The sequence below is a fragment of the Physeter macrocephalus genome, chromosome 7 (assembly GCF_002837175.3).
Source record: "Physeter macrocephalus isolate SW-GA chromosome 7, ASM283717v5, whole genome shotgun sequence".
Lineage (NCBI taxonomy): Eukaryota > Metazoa > Chordata > Mammalia > Artiodactyla > Physeteridae > Physeter > Physeter macrocephalus.
In genome coordinates, this window is record NC_041220.1 from 106994760 (window position 1) to 107012488 (window position 17729).

The 17729-nt window shown below is 43.2% G+C and overlaps 1 protein-coding gene and 1 pseudogene across 4 annotated transcripts in view; one reads left to right on the forward strand and one right to left on the reverse strand.

Moving 5' to 3' along the window:
- The window catches only part of TMEM128 (transmembrane protein 128), an 18607-nt gene extending 6803 nt beyond the window's left edge, over window positions 1-11804 (reverse strand). For 3 of the 4 annotated variants that reach the window (XR_448818.4, XR_003680614.1, XM_028492134.2), the window contains exons 1-4: window positions 11667-11774; window positions 9867-10008; window positions 6311-6469; window positions 4151-4259 (exon numbers count right to left, since the gene is read on the reverse strand). Coding sequence is in view for 2 of the 4 variants with exons in the window: in XM_028492134.2 (XP_028347935.1) it covers window positions 4160-4259; window positions 6311-6469; window positions 9867-10008; window positions 11667-11763 (498 nt within the window). In the remaining 2 variants the exon portion in view is untranslated. Of the gene's footprint in view, window positions 1-2200; window positions 2857-4150; window positions 4260-6310; window positions 6470-9866; window positions 10009-11666 lie in introns of those variants that run through there. The other variant, XM_007122692.2, reaches the window with a different exon arrangement.
- On the forward strand, window positions 6598-6895 carry LOC112063764 (transmembrane protein 126A-like; annotated as a pseudogene).
- Window positions 11805-17729: the final 5925 nt, after the last annotated feature.

The following is a 17729-nucleotide window of genomic DNA, read 5'->3' on the forward strand; positions in this document are numbered from 1 at the left end:
AACGGGAGAGGCCACAACAGTGAGAGGCCCGCGTACCACAAAAAAAAAGAAACACTGAGCTGACTCAAAGTCTTTAAAATATTTTTAAGTGAAGGGCAGTTATCCTAACTGTGGCCACGGAAGAGGGCATCTAATAACCCCTATTACCTAGGACCACCCCGCCCCACCGCCCCAAATGATTCTACTTATAAAGATGCGGCTCTTAGCTTTTCCCTCGATTCCTTTCCAATTTATTTCTCTTTTGCTTAAGCATAGCCAGAGACCTTTTCTTGTTGTTGTTGTATAAAACCAAAGAACCCTGAGACAGCCAGGATGTTAAATGCTATTAAGTCTCCTAGAAAGACCATTGCCTCCCAAGCTAGGTCCCAGACACAGATTTGGAGGGAGCCTCAATCTGGTTTTTACCCTAGGGAGCTAAGTTCGATTCTGCTATCTCTGTGTTCCCTGACAATTGGAATATTCTAGCTTCTGCAGAGACGTCTCTGCCCCAAGTGATTGGAACAGGATAGTTCTGGAACGAGGCTGCGCGTTAGAATCACCTGGAAGACTCTTCACAAGACAGCCTTGTCACCAGCTGCAATGGGAACCTCTGAGCAGCAGGCCTGAGGCAACCAGTGTGCAACCCGGGTGGAAGACTCGGTCTTGACACTTGGGACTGTCAGTCAGGGACATTTTTAAGAGCACACACTTGCTTCTACCATATCCCTGACTTTCACAATAAACATTCACAACTGTTAATTCCATTATTTATTACTATTCTGAGTGGATGCTCCTCCCACAGGCTTGTTTAGAAGCAGCAACAACACTGCTTGACACAGTTTTTATTTAATAATTATAACAAGGGCTTCCCTGGTGGCACAATGGTTGAGAATCTGCCTGCCAATGCAGGGGACACGGGTTCGAGCCCTGGCCTGGAAGGATCCCACATGCCGCGGAGCAACTGGGCCCGTGAGCCACAACTACTGAGCCTGCGGGTCTGGAGCCCGTGCTCCGCAACGAGAGGTCGCGATAGTGAGAGGCCCGCGCACCGCGATGAAGAGTGGCCCCCGCTTGCCGCAACTAGAGAAAGCCCTCGCACAGCCAAAAATAAATAAATAAATAAATTTATTTTAGAAAATAATAATAATTATTATAACAATAGGAAAAGACCCACAAATAATCTGCACAGCACTTATTTAATGGTCACAGGGACCAGGCATGATCCTGTTTACACAAATTTATTCCCATGTCTCTTTGTAACAGGATCATCTCCTTACCACCCTAGCTATACCACAGTATCAGCACTTGGCTAACTGGGTTCTAATGACTGTATTACACAGAAAATCCCAGCCTTAGGTTTCTATCCAAGTATCAACCAGTAAAACTACTTTGCAAGAAAAGAAAAATGGAAGGAAGGGAGGGAGGGAAGGAAGGATTTCTTGCAGAATCTGCCCAAAGACTCTGTGGGAGTTGTCACGGGGGTACGTCCCTTGCCCCCCACCAAGTTCCCTCCGGAGGGTCTGAATCAGTGCTCTCTCTACTCCTACTTCCTGGGTTTGCAACCTCAGCCTTGCACTGGACCCTCACATCACTGACTGACTTGGCCACCTGATTCTGACCTCCGCCTGACTTTGCTCCTTACTTTAAATGACTCTCTCTACACACCCTCACATGCATATGTACACAAACTGAGCTTGATTCTGTTTACCGATCATGCCTGCCTCTTCCCATTCCTGCTCTTTGATCTACTTTGTCTGTCATTCCCTCTCCATTACCATTTATTAAGTGAGCACCTACTGTGTGCCAGGCACTGCAGTAGGTGTTTCATAAACATTATTCTTATCACCCGCAACCCAACAACACAGATATTGTTCCTGCCTCACAGCTGGAGAAAGATTAACTGCTACTCAAGGTCAAGATTAACTACTACTGCAGGGTGTGATCCGAGCCAGACACAAGTGTTGACTGAAACATATCATCACCTGAAGTCCCTTGGGGGTGGGGAGTGCAGAAACCAACATAAGGTACTTAAAATGTCACAATGCTTACGATGTTTAGGTTTAATGTAAACATATTTGCATTTGAAAGTGCAAATACTGTCTTTCATTGGTCTTTGAAAAGCAGAGTAACCTTCTCTAAAAAGAAGCCTTATTTCTATAGTGAAAAGCTAATAGCTGAAGACAGAAACAATTCCAAAGTTTGTACTAACAAAACCCACAAGAAAGTTATAGAAATACTTTATTTAAATATTAAGAAAAAAATTACACGTACTTAACATGATTAAAAGTTCATATGTTAAACAAATGCTAAAAACCCAGTAATCTACACAGTGATAAAATCTTAAGTGATGGGAAAACACAAAATCCTTTCAACTGGTCCTCCTCCTAACAAAACTATTATAAAAATGGTATTATATAGGAATTGCTGAAGTTGGGTTAAAGGCACATGACACTATCATTCCTTTACATACACAGCCAGTCATCTCATACACTGAACTGCTCCCCCTTAAATGGAAGAGTGAACAACTTCTCTACACTATCGGGAGTACATTATGCATCTCTAATGAAAATTCATTTAAATTTTTACACCAACAGTTTCTCCAATGATCCAAACAGATTAACACTGCAAATTAGTTATTTCTGTCTTGAATAGAATATTTCTACTTTGAATCTGAAAAATTCGATAATGAGTTTAGGAATATGCAAATGAAATATAATTTATTCTGATTTCAACTACAGAGCTATAAAGTTACAATTCTTCCAAGGAAACCATTCACTTCATAGATGCAAAAACACACTGTAGCTTTTCCATTATGTCTGCGGTGCTTTCAGCTAGCAGGATATTAATCATTCACTTTAAACTGACATGCCCTTACACCTGAAAGAAAACCCAAGCGAGACATTCTATCTCAGGCTGTTGGATTTAATATTAAAAAGCACAGTTCAACCTCTCTGCCTACAACACTCTCTGGCTCTCTGTTACCAATTATAAGTTGATGTCGGCAGTAAGTCAAAAGCTCCTGAACACGTGGAAAACCTCAATACTGAACAGCCAGAGATTCAAAGGAGACAGGGTCAGATGAAGGAATGCTCTTGTGGCGACAGGTCAACAGGGACAGAGGACACACTGTGAGAGTCCAAACGGTCCTAGACACAGCACAACATATGGAGGGGACTCTGCACATCAGCATGTGTGTGCTAGCAGCTATTTTCAGACTAGCAACAATGAGAGGACATCCATTTCTTCTTTACCTGGTTATAGGGACTTTCCTTTAAAGCTCCAAAGGGAGAACACACTGTCTGTGAGCTGAAATGTCAGTTTTCTTTTGCACCCCAATAACTGAGTGCATTAACTTTTTCTTCTCTGGGCCTCAGTTCTCCAAGTTTACTTCTCTGGGTCTCAGTTTTCAGGTTTACTCCTCTGGGTCTCAGTTTTCAAGTTTCCTCCTCTGGGTCTCAGTTTTCAAGTTTACAATTAAGTAAACTGACATATGGAGTAGATTTTCTCCAAGGTCTAACGTAAGCAACATGAAGAGAGGGACCGTCTGTCTTTTTCACCATGTCCCTAAGCATGTACAGTGAGTACTCTGAACACATACTTATTCAATAAATGAGTTATCTGACAATTAGCAAATAGACCCCATTGTGAAGGCAGCAGGCCCAGGGACACAGTGGTCTCTGGGGAAGCAGAAATTCTATAATAACATGGAAGGAAAAGGCTGATGTGCCATCCATCAGATTTTTATGAGGCATCCAGGACAGTTAGAAAACAGATTTTTCTTCTCAACTGGGTAAAATTGCCCATTCTTCCCATATTCCCATTAACTAAGAACAATCTAGCCAATAGTCATCTATAGAAGTAGATGGAAGTCTACTGCAATAGAAAATGGATCAATGTGTGAACTTATCCATATTGGAAGGTGCAAATACTCTCTTCGTGAGATCTTGGAAGGTCAGGGTGCCTTCTCTAAAAAGTAGTCACTTAGAACTAAATTATGCAAATGGGAAGGGATCACAGTCCCTTCTACCTCAGAGTTCAATGGATGAACAGCTCTCATGTAAACATGACTCAAATAATTTACTAGTCCGTTATTGCTATGTCCACTGAAAATTATCATGAAAGACTTTTTCAAATGCATTCATTATTAGAAATACCAATCCAGAAATCTTACCTTTAGAAATCATCCAAGGAGTGAGATCAACATTACAACCCCCATAAACTGGGTAAACAACAGCAGTGGAGTGAAAAATGACCACACATGCCATAAAGCAACATTGAAGCTGAAAAGAAAAGGACAAAATAGCCACACAGTTCACAACTATAGCTATACTCTATACAACTATATTCTACTGTAGAATCTAGATTTAAAGGACTCACTTTTACCCAGTTTGGGAAAGTTCATTCAGCCAGTAACTTTCTATATATAAATCATGTTTCTCAGATATGTGATTTAGCCAATATCAGAAATATCACAATTTCTTCACAAAGTACTCAGAACTGGAATCACTAAAGCTCCTCTAATGAGAGCTGGCCTGGCTTAACAGAGACTTTAGTCTCTTAACATTAGTATCTGTAAAGAACATGAAATAAAATGACTACAGCCTGCTTTTACGATCTCACACACTACAAAACTATAATGGTAAAAAAAAAAAAAAAAAGATGGTTAAAGTATTTTTCTGTTAGAAACAGAATGAAAAAGTAATCATTTATAAGCTGCTATTAAACTTTTCATTGAGAAAAACACTATTCCTGTCACCAAGGTAAGAATAACACACTTTCTAAGTGCAATGATTTTTATGAACTGAATTTTTAAGAGCAGAAGTTAATAAAGGAAAATTATCGTCAATTAAACAAGTGTTTCAGATAGTTAATGACTAACATAATATTTTGAGAAGTAGACATTTAAATAGCTATAATCCTACTGTTCTAAAAAATACAATAACATTTCTGGGAGTGACGTTAGCCTTATAAGAAATTGTAAAATAAGACAACTGTCTACACTCGTCACCAAAGGGTTAATAAAAAACTGCATCACAATGCAACATATGTCAAACACCCGTAAACTTCAACTACAGAAAATACATAATAGAAAAAATACATTTAAACTGAATATGTACAAAGGTGTGTGGTTTTCCCCAAATTAAAATGCAATTAATATAAAGAGAGGAAAAAAACCTAAAAGGCCATACACAATGTTCAGTGTAGTTTTCTCTCTGGTTGGCAGGATCATGGGATTTACTTCCTTTGTGTTTTTCTGTAATTTACAGATTTTTCTTTAATGAGCAAGTTATAAAATACTTTTATAAACATAAAAAAAACTTTTCATTGAGAACCTCTTAGCTTATGAAAAATGATGTTAATTGTGGCATTATTTATAACAGCGAAAGAATAAAAAAAACAGGGAGCTGGTTAAATAAATCATGATATGTCCATGCAGTGATAATGATGTAACTGTTAAAAAGAATGAGACACATCTATATGTACTGGTATGGAAGAATTCCAAACTCAATTTAAAAAAAAAAAAAAAGATCACTCTGGAAAACAGTTTGGCACTATTTACTAGAGTCGGAGGTATGCATACCCGATGAGCCAACGCTTCCCTTCTAGAGATATGTGTATATGTATGCATGTACATATACATCCAACAGAAACACGCACAGGCACACAAGACATACATAAGAATGTTCTTAACAGCATCACTCATAATAACCCCAAGCTGGAAACAATCCAAGTGCTATCAACAGCAGAACAGATAAACTGGGATTTGGTTATAAGATGGAATGCTGAACAGCAATGAAAACGAGCAACTGCTATGCACAGTATGGATGAATCATACATAATGTTGCATGTAAACAGTCAAATGTAAAAGAATACATACTATATGAACCCATTTCTATAAGAGATGCAAAAGAAAGCAATTACCATGAAGGTGGGGACAGTGTTTATCTGCGGGCAGAAACGAAGGTAGAGTGACTGGGAGGGGGCATGGAAGGGGTTAGAGAGGGCCGGCACAGATCTTTCTCTTGACCTCGTTAGGGTTTACACCAAGGCTCACTGCATAATTCAGCTGTACACTTTAGATTCTTCCACTTTTCTGTCTGCATTATACTTCACAATGAAAATGATTTAAAAAGCAAAATGCAATATATATATATATAGCATGTCACCATTTGTATTTTAAATAACTAAATATATAAGTAAAGAAAGATACTACTGAAAAGGGAATCAAGGAGACTGTTTTCCCATTATTTCCTTTTTTTTTCCCTCTTGAATTTTGTACCATGTACATCATTACCTGATCAAAAAAATTTTCATTCCAAAGGTAACTTACCAAATTCCTGCTACAATAAAAGTAGCAGTTGTAATAGGTATCAACGTTGGATACTTGATATCATAATCTTCAATTCCACAATACCATTCCAGATAGACTATGCAGTAAAATGCAATCGATAAGCTAACAAGCAACAAGGCACCGCCAAACAGAAACCAACTGTAGAGACAAAAATAATACCCTTCTATTATCCTCTTTTACATCTTCTGCAGCCTAATACTAAATAATCTTTTTTGACACATCTTAAATGTGACATAGGCTCATATTGTTGCTGGCTTACCATACCAATGGCAGTGATCCCATTTTTGACAGTGCGTGTATCTGACAAAGGTTTTGTAAGTTTACCTTTGAATACAGGTGATTTGAATTTTGAGTCCTGTCCCATAACACAGGGCCTACCAACCAGGTATGACTCAGCCCTGCTACTAGAGAAAGGAAGCATCTTAACTTAATGAATCAGAATTTCTATGCCTATCTTTAGAAAGATGTTATTTGCAATTTTGCTCCAGACTGTGTGCAGCATACCTTGGGTCTAGACAATATAAACTACTTATAAAGGCTCTTCAGATACCTGAAGCTGACTAGAAGTTCAGTGATTGTTAAGCAAATATGTACACAAAAATAAAGTGGTTTAGGGCTTCCCTGGTGGCGCAGTGGTTGCGCGTCCCCCTGCCGATGCAGGGGAACCGGGTTCGCGCCCCGGTCTGGGAGGATCCCACATGCCGCGGAGCGGCTGGGCCCGTGAGCCATGGCCACTGGGCCTGCGCGTCCGGAGCCTGTGCTCCGCAACGGGAGAGGCCACGGCAGGGGGAGGCCCGCATACCACAAAAAAAATAAAAAAATAAAAAAATAAAGTGGTTTAAAAAAAAGTGCTAATTGACAGCACTTAACAAATCAGATATCTTAAAAGTTTTCATTAATAGACTAAATATCTATTTCTAAGAAGAATATCAACTGGGGAAAGGGCCGAGGGACCCACAGTTACTCAATCCCAGCTTGCAGAAGGTCTAGATCTAATAGGAGATGGGTAGGTAAAGATGAGAGTGAGACACATGAAAGGATGAAAAAGTAAGACTTTAAACACACACACACACACACACACACACACTTTCATAAACTAACCAACAAAAAAGGACGTTTTCTTCAAACATACAGGAAAGCTAGCGGCTTTCTGGTTGTTTCTGAAGTTTTGAGTGTGAGAGTAATAAAGATTTCAACAGATACCATCAACTCTTCCGAGTTAAGCAGGGTTTCTTAAAATACTGAATATCAATTTGGAAGGAGTTAATTCATATTGCCTCTCGTAAAAGATTTCTAAATGAAACCCTCCCATTCCTAGAATATCTCCAGTCCTCCCCCAATGGACAATGGATTTTTGCTCCTTCCAACTCCACACAAGACCCGGCTCAGTATGTATGAGAAAAAGCTCATCAGCCCCTTCCTTCCAGCCCCTGCTGGTCATGGGAGGAGGCCAGATTTGGAAAATCAAAGGAATGAACCCTTTTCGAGAAAGCGGAAGGCAGCCTGCACGGACTGCCTCTGGGTAGCGCTCTCCCGCCACAGCTGCCCCAACTCCCCGCTGCTTACCGAGGCCTCAGCAAGAATGCAACACTACTCTACTCAAAATCCGCAGCCTTCGGCCATGCGTTTCTGTCTTTTTTCCTCTAAGATGACACTTCTTTGTGGACAGGCCTATGACTCCCACTTTCTTTTCATGCCCCCCAGTCCTGGTCCGGAGGCTGAGTCCAGGCTCTGTCGCACGCCACCGGTGGGCTACTGGGTGCCACTACTACTGTGGGCGGCCCCAAACACCTTACAGTGTAATGAGCTATTCCTTACCTCACCATCTCCTTTAACTACTAATACTTAGTATTCTCATATACAAGGACACATAGGACACAAATGGATAAGTCCTCTCATCTCTCCTGAAACCTCAAAAAGGCCTACCTCCTGAGGTTGGGCTGGACTGGGTGCCCCTTCTAGGTGCACTCACGGCACCCTGCACATACCCTCGTACACGCAAACAGTATGCACCACATGACTTATTCATCTATCACAGCCTAAAATGAGCTGGTGGAGGGTGAGAAATGTGCCTTGTTCATCACTGTCACCATAACTGGATACATCTCAGGCTCTCATGAGACAGCTCATGAATGAAGCAGCAGGTGCTACTGATGGTGCCTGAAACAACCATCCCTTCTTTTCCCAGCCCAAGTTCTAGACCAATTGAAAGACACAAACCAAACTGATAAAGACCAACTGTCAGCTTTTTTACTGATAGAGCTACGAAAAGAAGACAGCTTTGGTGAATGGTGACAACGTGCTTCCTCACACTGAAACCCAGAAATAGACAGACTTACCCACTGGGTTTCAAGTCACAGTGAAAACCTAGAGACCTTCTCATGTCAGGGTCGCCCCATAAAACAATGGTGAAGAAAAGCAGCCCAGAATCTGTGCTTCCAATGGGCAGCTGGCGCCCAAGAGGAAGAAGGTGCTGAGCTACATGTCTGGTTCTTCATCCCAAACCCTATCAGGAGGTCTAGCACCTCCCAGGGAAGAAGCCATTGAGGGGAAGGGCCAGAAGATGGGAGTGTTTAGGGAAAGCTCCTGCTGGAAATAAGGAACGGGAACAAGCTCTCTCCCTCCCATAGTTTACATAACACCCCCACCCCCGGCCTGCTTTCCCCGGACCACCTGCTCCCTCACTCTCCTCAGGCACCCCTCCAGCAGTCACTGCTCTTCCTGAGGGCCTCTGCGGGAGAGACTGTGTGTCCCCCAACCCCCAACGATATCACCGGATCAAAGAGTCCCGTCTGCACCTTTCTAGCCCTGCTGGTACTTCCAAACAATTACACTTGCACTTTAAGCAAACCACCCCTCTCGATGCCAGCTCTGATGCTCACCAACACCTCTCGCTCTTTTTCTGTCATCTAGGGGCCTCCAGAACACTCTCCAATGTTCAGTGAGGACTCAGGAGTGTGATGAACAACCTCCCCTTCCATGTCAACTCCTAGATTATACTAAAGAGATTTCAATCCTCATGAACGATGGACTCTTTGACATCCTGCCTCAAAGCTCCTGACTCCTCCCACCAGTGACCTCAACTCTAATTCAATCACAGCCTGTACATGTAGTTACCTTGTTGGCTGTAACTATTCTCTGAAAACGAGCTCTGAGACCCAATTCCCACCCACCACAATTCTCATTCCCTCCTCCCAGAGCTCGTGTACTTGATCTTCTTAAAGACCTTCAGTCATTCTCTCTGCATGGTTTACAAATGGATTAGGTCCTTCTTAAATTCACTACCGTCCTCATCCTACAAAACATCTGTGCTGAAAAAGCCCACTGAAATAATTTCCAGCCTCACCCACTCTGCAGTACATGCCCAGAACACACTCTCTTTTTCAACTCTGCGTCACCAGCACCTCCAACACCATGCCCGGCAGAAAGTAGGTGCCTACTAAGCGTTTGAAGAATTCGGCTCACAAAACGTGAAAAATAAAACACATGTGTTTAACTTACGAAGCAGTTAAACAGAAAAATAAAGTTTTCTTACCTACTGGTGTGAAAGTTTTCTTTAACGGTTTGAAAGAAATCAACATAATAAGTCACAGCAATGGATGCCAGAATCCAGAATCCAGAATGGATATTAAGTCTTGGAAGAGGTTTCTCCTTTTTCTCAACAGGTGTAGAGGTTTCTGCAAATAACGGAGAGTTCAACTTATTAAGTAATCATTAACTTCACAGGTAAAATTATACCTTTTTTTTTTTTTTTTTTGGCCACGCCGCGCCACTTACAGGATCTTAGTTCCCCAACCAGGGGCTGAACCTGCTCCCTCGGCAGTGAAAGCGCGGAGTCCTAACTACTGGACTGCCAGGGAATTCCCCTTTTCCTTTTTTTTTTTTAAATTACACCTATTTTAAGTCAAATAAAATAATTTCCTAGAGCTTTCTAAGAACCACATTCTCTCCCATTATAGTACCAATTTCTTCTGTAAAACCACCAAAATAGGTTTATATTTTTAGAAATAATTAATAGGAGCCTGCCATAAAACCTGTCCAATATAGTCAACTTTTTGGCCGCTAAATGAGTTTTGCAACCAAATTTATTTATATAGTCTTTTGGAAAGAATAATGCCATGTAGTAGTATAGGAATTTTAATGCTATGCTTCATATATAATCTAGGAAAGTGATTAGTCCTGTTAATTAAGAAAAATGCAAGCGGCAAACATTAGAACACAAAATGGACTTGATTTTCCAAAAACACTACTTACAACTACATATTTTAATTTTTTAAACAAACACAACCTTTTGGGTCAGCTCAAAAGTGGAAAGGGCACACTGGAGGTCCAGTCCCAACATGGTACTGTCTTAGACAGGTGATGGACAAGTCAAATTCCTTCCATTTGAGACCCAATCTGAAAGAATGGGTCAAATGGGGTCTAACAAGTTCTCCATATGACTAACATGCCCCCTCTCTCAGTTCATGTGAGAACCATTAGTATGTAGCCAAGGTTCCCGAGCTTTTAGCTGACCATCAGAACTCCTGGGAAGCTTATTCATAATAAAAATTCTGCGAGACACCCTCAAAATTTATAAACCAGCATGCCTGCGCATGATGTTTTCTGCGTTTACTTTTTTAAAGTAATAAATACACAAGATTTACAACATACAGGACAAAAAGATCTAAAGTGAAATCTCTCTCTTTATCCTTAACCCCAGCTCCCCAGCCCCAAAGCAGCTACCAGTAATAACGTCTACTGACTTCTTGCATATTCTATGCATCTACAGGTGAACACACACCGCATGTTATCTGGTCTGAACACAAATGGTGGCATACCATACGTTGTTCTGCGCCTCCCTTTGAAAAGCATCCACATTGGTACATAAAAGTCTGTCTGCTGTGTCATGGATAAACAGCCAAGTGTATTTAACCAGCTCCCTGCTGACGGACAATTAGATGTTTCCAGTCGTTCGCTATTACAAGCAAAGCTGAGATTAAAGACTTTGCACACACGCCCTTATGTACTGCTACAAGTACGCTCCTTTGTTAGGTTCTTAGAAATACAATCTGTGGATATTTTTTAATTTAATGGATACTGCCAAACAGGTGTTAAACCAGCTCTCCTGGGAATCCTGAAGACCAAGATGAGCAGGGCTACCTGATCTCTAAGGGTCTTTTACGACAGTAAATACCCGACTTGCAAAACTACTTGATAAGCCTTGAAAAAACGAAACCCAGTCCCTCCTGACTGGGTAGGGCTGCGAGAGGCCCGCGGGGCCGGCCGTGTCCGGCGCCTCGCCTCCGGGAACCTCGGCGCGACTCGGAGCGCGCCGGGGCGGGGGGTGCCTCACCCGGCCCGGCGTAGCCCTCGCGGTCCAGCTGGACCACCGCGTCCCGCTGGAACAGGTACCTCCTCCGGAGCCGCTCCCTCGCCTGTAGAGCGTCCATCTTAGCACCGATCTTAGCACCGCCCAGAAACTGGGCGGTAGTGACGTCAAGCCCACCGGAACTTCCGGCATCGTCTCGCCGGCGGAGGGAGGGATTTCCTTTTGTGAAGGGGAGAGATTGTGTTGTCTTCGCGGTTTTAGTTCGTGAGAACGTACGGAGGGTTTGGCTTTGCTATCTCAGTGCTCAAATCCGCAAACCTGATTTGAATTTCAAAATATTTATCCTTCCACACCTAAAGATATCCAGTTTGTTCCGAACTACGGAAGCCCAGAAGGGTCAAGCTTACCGATGCCGGCGAATGCGCGCGGGCGGGTGTGCGAGGCCCTACGGGGGCACTTCGTTGCTTTTGTGCTCTGCGTCCTGAACCCCGTGGCTCCTGTATGCCCAAAGCATCTCAGCCCCCAGCTTCTTTCCTCCTCCTCCTCAGGAGTCGCCCAGCTAGACTTGAAAGAGTCACAGGCCACCCAGGAGGAGGAAAGGACCGCTGGGCCGGGCCCGGGAACCTGCGGTGGAGTCTGGGCCTGGCGCTGACCGCTCGGGTGGGCTCAGGCAAGAAATAAACCTTTCTGGGCCTGTTTCCTCTTCTGTACAACGGGGATTATACCTGCCTCATGGATTTGTTCTGGGGTTTTAAATGTGAAGCACCCGTATGTGGTTCGTGTTAGCCCCCTTCTTACGGCTTGTGCGAAATTGCCCCCAGCCAGAAACGTGAAAGCTAAATTTGTACTTTCCCAGAAATCCGTCAGTTCCCGTCACTCACGCTCATAAACTGAAAAAGACTGTATCACTAATTCACAAGTTTTTCTCCATCAGTAATCCTGTTTGCTACTCTCCTGCCTCCTTCCTACCGTGTCATATGTTGGGAAATTTTGTGCTTAACCCTTCAAACTTTTGCTGAGCACCTACTGTCTGCTAGGAACTGTTAGGCACCATGTGAGGCAATGGAGATACGATGGATAAGACATGACGTTGCCCATGAGCTCCTGGGCCAAAAATGACCACAGAGACCTAGTACAGTAGAAAGCAGTATGGAAGCATTTCATTAATTCAGTCAACAAACATTTTCTGAGCAGTTACATCTGCTAAAATGCTGAGGACAGGGGCAAGTTAGAATCTAGTGGTGGAGACGATTTCCATCCAATGCCATAACAGAGATACTGCATATGGGGTTATGGGAGCACCGAATAAAGGTCAGCCCTTCATTCTGCTGTGGTACGTGGGGACCAGGGAGAGTGGCTTGAGGTAGGTTGAATACAGGGATGGATAGTCCAGAAAGCCACCCAAGAAGTAAAATCTGAATTAGTAGGCACTCTTTACTATCTCTATGTGTTGTGAGTGTTTGCAGAAGAAATGCAATAAATATTCAAGAAAAGAATGTCAAGTTTCTACAGGTTTATTTCTATCATTTCTTCAGCCCTTGTAGTGAACCCTTTGGAGCAAAGGATTTAACAACTGGGTGGATCATATGGCCTTTCTACACAATACCTCCTTTTCCCCGTTTTGTTTTTTTCTTTTTCTTTTCAGACTCCTAAAGAACCAGGGTTTATCTCTTCAAAGCCAACTGGGGTCTTTGCCCTCCCTTCTCCTTTTGCTTGTACAGGGTTAGAAGGCTTGTTAACAGGAAGTGAATTCCTCTTATAAAATACAGTCTTCTGTTGATTGTCTCCTTGTAAAAAGGTCAGTGTTGGGTCTCCCTTGTAATTGAATATTCCCGAGAGCATCGCAACCATTCCAGGGTTTCCATATGTAGTATGTTCAGGTCAGATCAGTTTCCCCTTTGGTGGTTTCAGGGCCTTTGTATTTGGATCCGAATGCCTTTCAGCTTTTTTCTCCCCCCCTGATATTTTAAATGCACTTCTTGCAGACCATATTGATGATACTCAAAAGCAGGTTGGAAAAAATCCGGTATTTAATGACCACATCTTCATTGCTAGGGCCCATTAAATAAGTTCTTCAATGTGTGTACTGTGCACCGAAATGATAGACGTATGATATCAGATTGCTACAAACCAAGAAATTTCATTTTGACTGTGGATTACTTTTGGGGAAAAAATAAATTTGACTGTGACCTTTGCTGGCCTTCCCTTAGCAATGTGGTTAAATCCAAGGTGTTCATAGACTATTGAATCCTGGCTCCATCACTCTGGATTCCTTGGGCAAGTTATTTCATTGTTCTAAGTATCAGTTTCCTCATCTGTGACAGAGTGGGTACCAGAGTGAAGATAAGTGTATACCAACTGTTTAGGCTAGTGCCTCGCACGTTCAAGCAGTGGTAGTTATTAATTGGCTTTGCCAGGCTTTCTGGATTTGGTTCCTGCTTACCTCCTCATCAGTTATTCCCTTCTCCTTGGGCTCCAGTTACTCTTCGTTGCAATTTTCCTTTTGCTTGTGCTCTCCCAGTTGACGGGGGGCTACAGCCATGTCATAGCTGCTCCCCAATGCCTTGCAAACACCTGGCACACAAAAGGTGATAAAAGAAATTTTTACATATTGAGATATAGGGAAATCATTCTGGCTTCTACATGAGTTAACTACAATTTTTGCTAACTAAAATACCCTGTTTGTGGCCTATCAAACCTACTTTGTACATCTGTTTTTTTTTTTTTTCATTAAATTATTTATTTATTTATTTTTCACTGCGTTGGGTCTTCGTTGCTGCGTGCAGGCATTCTTTAGTTGAGGCGAGCAGGGGCTACTCTTGGTTGTGGTGTGTGGGCTTCTCATTACGGTGGCTTCTCTTGTTGCGGAGCACAGGCTCTAGGTGCAAGGGCTTCAGTATTTGTGGCATGTGTGCTCAGTAGTTGTGGCTCGTGGGCCCTAGAGCGCAGGCTCAATAGCTGAGGCACACAGGCTTAGTTGCTCCGCAGCATGTGGAATCTTCCTGGACCAGGGCTTGAACCCGTGTCCCGTGCATTGGCAGGCGGATTCTTAACCACTGCGCCACCAGGGAAGCTCTGTACATCTGCTTTAATTATTAAAGAAAAGGGCACATTGTCCAGATATAAAGAATGTCCATTTTAAAAATAAAGATTAGGGCTTCCCTGGTGGTGCAGTGGTTGAGAGTCCGCCTGCCGATGCAGGGGACACGGGTTCGTGCCCCCGTCCGGGAAGATCCCACATGCCGCGGAGCGGCTGGGCCCATGAGCCATGGCCGCTGAGCCTGCGCGTCCGGAGTCTGTGCTCTGCAACGGGAGAGGCCACAGCAGTGAGAGGCCCGCGTACCGCAAAAAATAAAATAAAATAAAATAAAAATAAAAATAAAGATTAAATGCCCCTCTTCCTGGGACGCCAATGCTGGTCCTCCTTTGATGATAAGACTCCCTTCCCAGGTGCCAAGGCCATTACTGTATGTGCTGTATGTGTATGCATTGGTGTTTTTTTTGAAACCTTGAAGAAATGTATCACTGACTTGTTTAATGTTCTTTGTTCTGACAAGATATAAAACTGTGCTGAAAACCTGCTTCTCCAGAGCAGTTTCTTAGAGTAATCTGGGAAACAGGCTTCCGGGCTAGTCCTCAGTTTGGCGCAAATAAAACTCTTTTCTAATTATTGATTTTTTATTGATTATTTTCGTCGACATAGGAATTCCATTACCCGGTTTTCACTTTGACCCTTGGTCACAATTAACCCTGGTCATTGGTGTAGACATCTCTTCCTCTGAGAAAACACTTTTTCTCCCTTCTGTAGCAGTCCTGCAGTGTTCTCAGGAGGCTGACCCTGCCCTAGGAGAGGGCACATGACCCAGACCAGACCTGTCAGTTCCCAGGACTTAGGCTAGAGCTGTTGGGAAGAACTCTCTGAGGTCAGTGTGGGCTTGTCACCATGGAGACACACAGAGGAGCCCACCTTAGGAAGGAAGCTCTGAGATGCGAGCCAAGCCAAGCAGTCTCATAACACTGTTTCAACCCCTGAATCCAGCCAAACCCTACTTAAGCTAGTTAAGAACATGAACTCTGGAGCCAGCTGCCTGGCCAGCTGTCATTACTGGTTCTGTCATTACTGGCTGTTTCAACCTTGGGCAAGCCACGGATCCTCTCTTTTGTCTACAAGATTGGGTAAAGATTAAAACTACTAATACATGTAGGGATTCGTTCAAGATGGCAGAATAGAAGGATGTGCACTCACTCCTTCTTGTGAGAGCACTAGAATCACAACTAACTGTTGAACAATCATCAACAGGAAGACAATGGAACTCACCAATGAAGATACCCCACATGCGGGCTTCCCTGGTGGCGCGGTGGTTGAGAGTCCGCCTGCCGATGCAGTGACTCACAGACTGGAGAACACTTATACCACAGAAGTCCAACCACTGGAGTAAAGGTTCTGAGCTCCATGTCAGCCTTCCCAACCTGGGTGTCTGGCAACGGGAGGAGGAATTCTTAGAGAATCAGACTTTGAAGCCTAGTGGGATTTGATTGTAGGACTTCGACAGGACTGAGGGAAACAGAGACTCCACTCATGGAGGGCACACACAAAGTAGTGTGTGCATTAGGACCCGGGGGAAGGAGCAGTGACCCCATAGGAGACTGAACCTGCTAGTGTTGGAGGGTCTCCTGCAGAGGCGGGGGGCAGCTGTGGCTCACTGTGGGAAGGACACTGGCAGCAGAAGTTCTGGGAAGTACTCCTTGGCATGAGCCCTCCTGGAGTCCGCCATTAGCGCCACCAAAAAGACTGTAGCCTCCAGTACTGGATCCCCTCAGGCCAAACAACCAACAGGGAGGGAACTCAACACCCATCAGCAGACAAGCAGATTAAAGTTTTACTGAGCTCTACCCACCAGAGCAAGATACCCCACATCCAAACACAAAGGAGAAGCCGCAGTGAGACAGTAGGAGGGGCGCCATCACAATAAAATCAAATCCCATAACTGCTGGGTGGGTGACTCACAGACTGGAGAACACTTATACCACAGAAGTCCAACCACTGGAGTAAAGGTTCTGAGCTCCATGTCAGCCTTCCCAACCTGGGTGTCTGGCAACGGGAGGAGGAATTCTTAGAGAATCAGACTTTGAAGCCTAGTGGGATTTGATTGCCACCAGTCCCTCCCATCAGGAAGCTTGCACAAGCCTCTTAGATAACCTCATCCACCAGAGGGCAGACAGCAGAAGCAAGAAGAACTACAGTCCTGCAGCCTGTGGAACAAAAACCACATTCACAGAAATGTAGACAAGATGAAAAGGCAGAGGACTATGTACCAGATGAACAAATAAGATAAAACCTCAGAAAAACAATTAAATGAAGTGGAGGTAGGCAACCTTCCAGAAAAAGAATTGAGAATAATGTTAGTGAAGATGGTCCAGGACTTTGGAAAAAGAATGGAAGCAAAGATCAAGAAGATGCAAGAAATGTTTAACAAAGACCTAGAAGAATTAAAGAACAAACACCTAGAAGAATTAAAGAGCAAACAAACAGAGATGAACAATACAATAAATGAAATGAAGAATACACTAGAAGGAATCAATAGCAGAATAACTGAGGCAGAAGAACGGAGGAGTGACCTGGAAGACAGAATGGTGGAATTCACTGCCATGGAACAGAATAAAGAAAAAAGAATGAAAATAAATGAAGACAGCCTAAGAGACCTCTGGGGCGACATTAACACACCAACATTCACATTATAGGGGTCCCAGAAGGAGAGGAGAGAGAGAAATGACCTGAGAAAAAATTTGAAGAGATTATAGTCAAAAACTTCCCTAACACAGAAAAGGAAATAGCCACCCAAGTCCAGGAAGCACAGAGAGTCCCAGGCAGGATAAACCCAAGGAGAGACACACCGAGACACATAGTAATCAAACTCACAAGAATTAAAGATAAAGAAAAATTATTAACAGCAACAGGGGAAAAACGACAAATAAAATACAAGGGAACTCCCATAAGGTTAGCAGCTGATTTCTCAGCAGAAACTCTACAAGCCAGAAGGGAGTGGCACAATATATTTAAAGTGATGAAAGGGAAGAACCAAGATT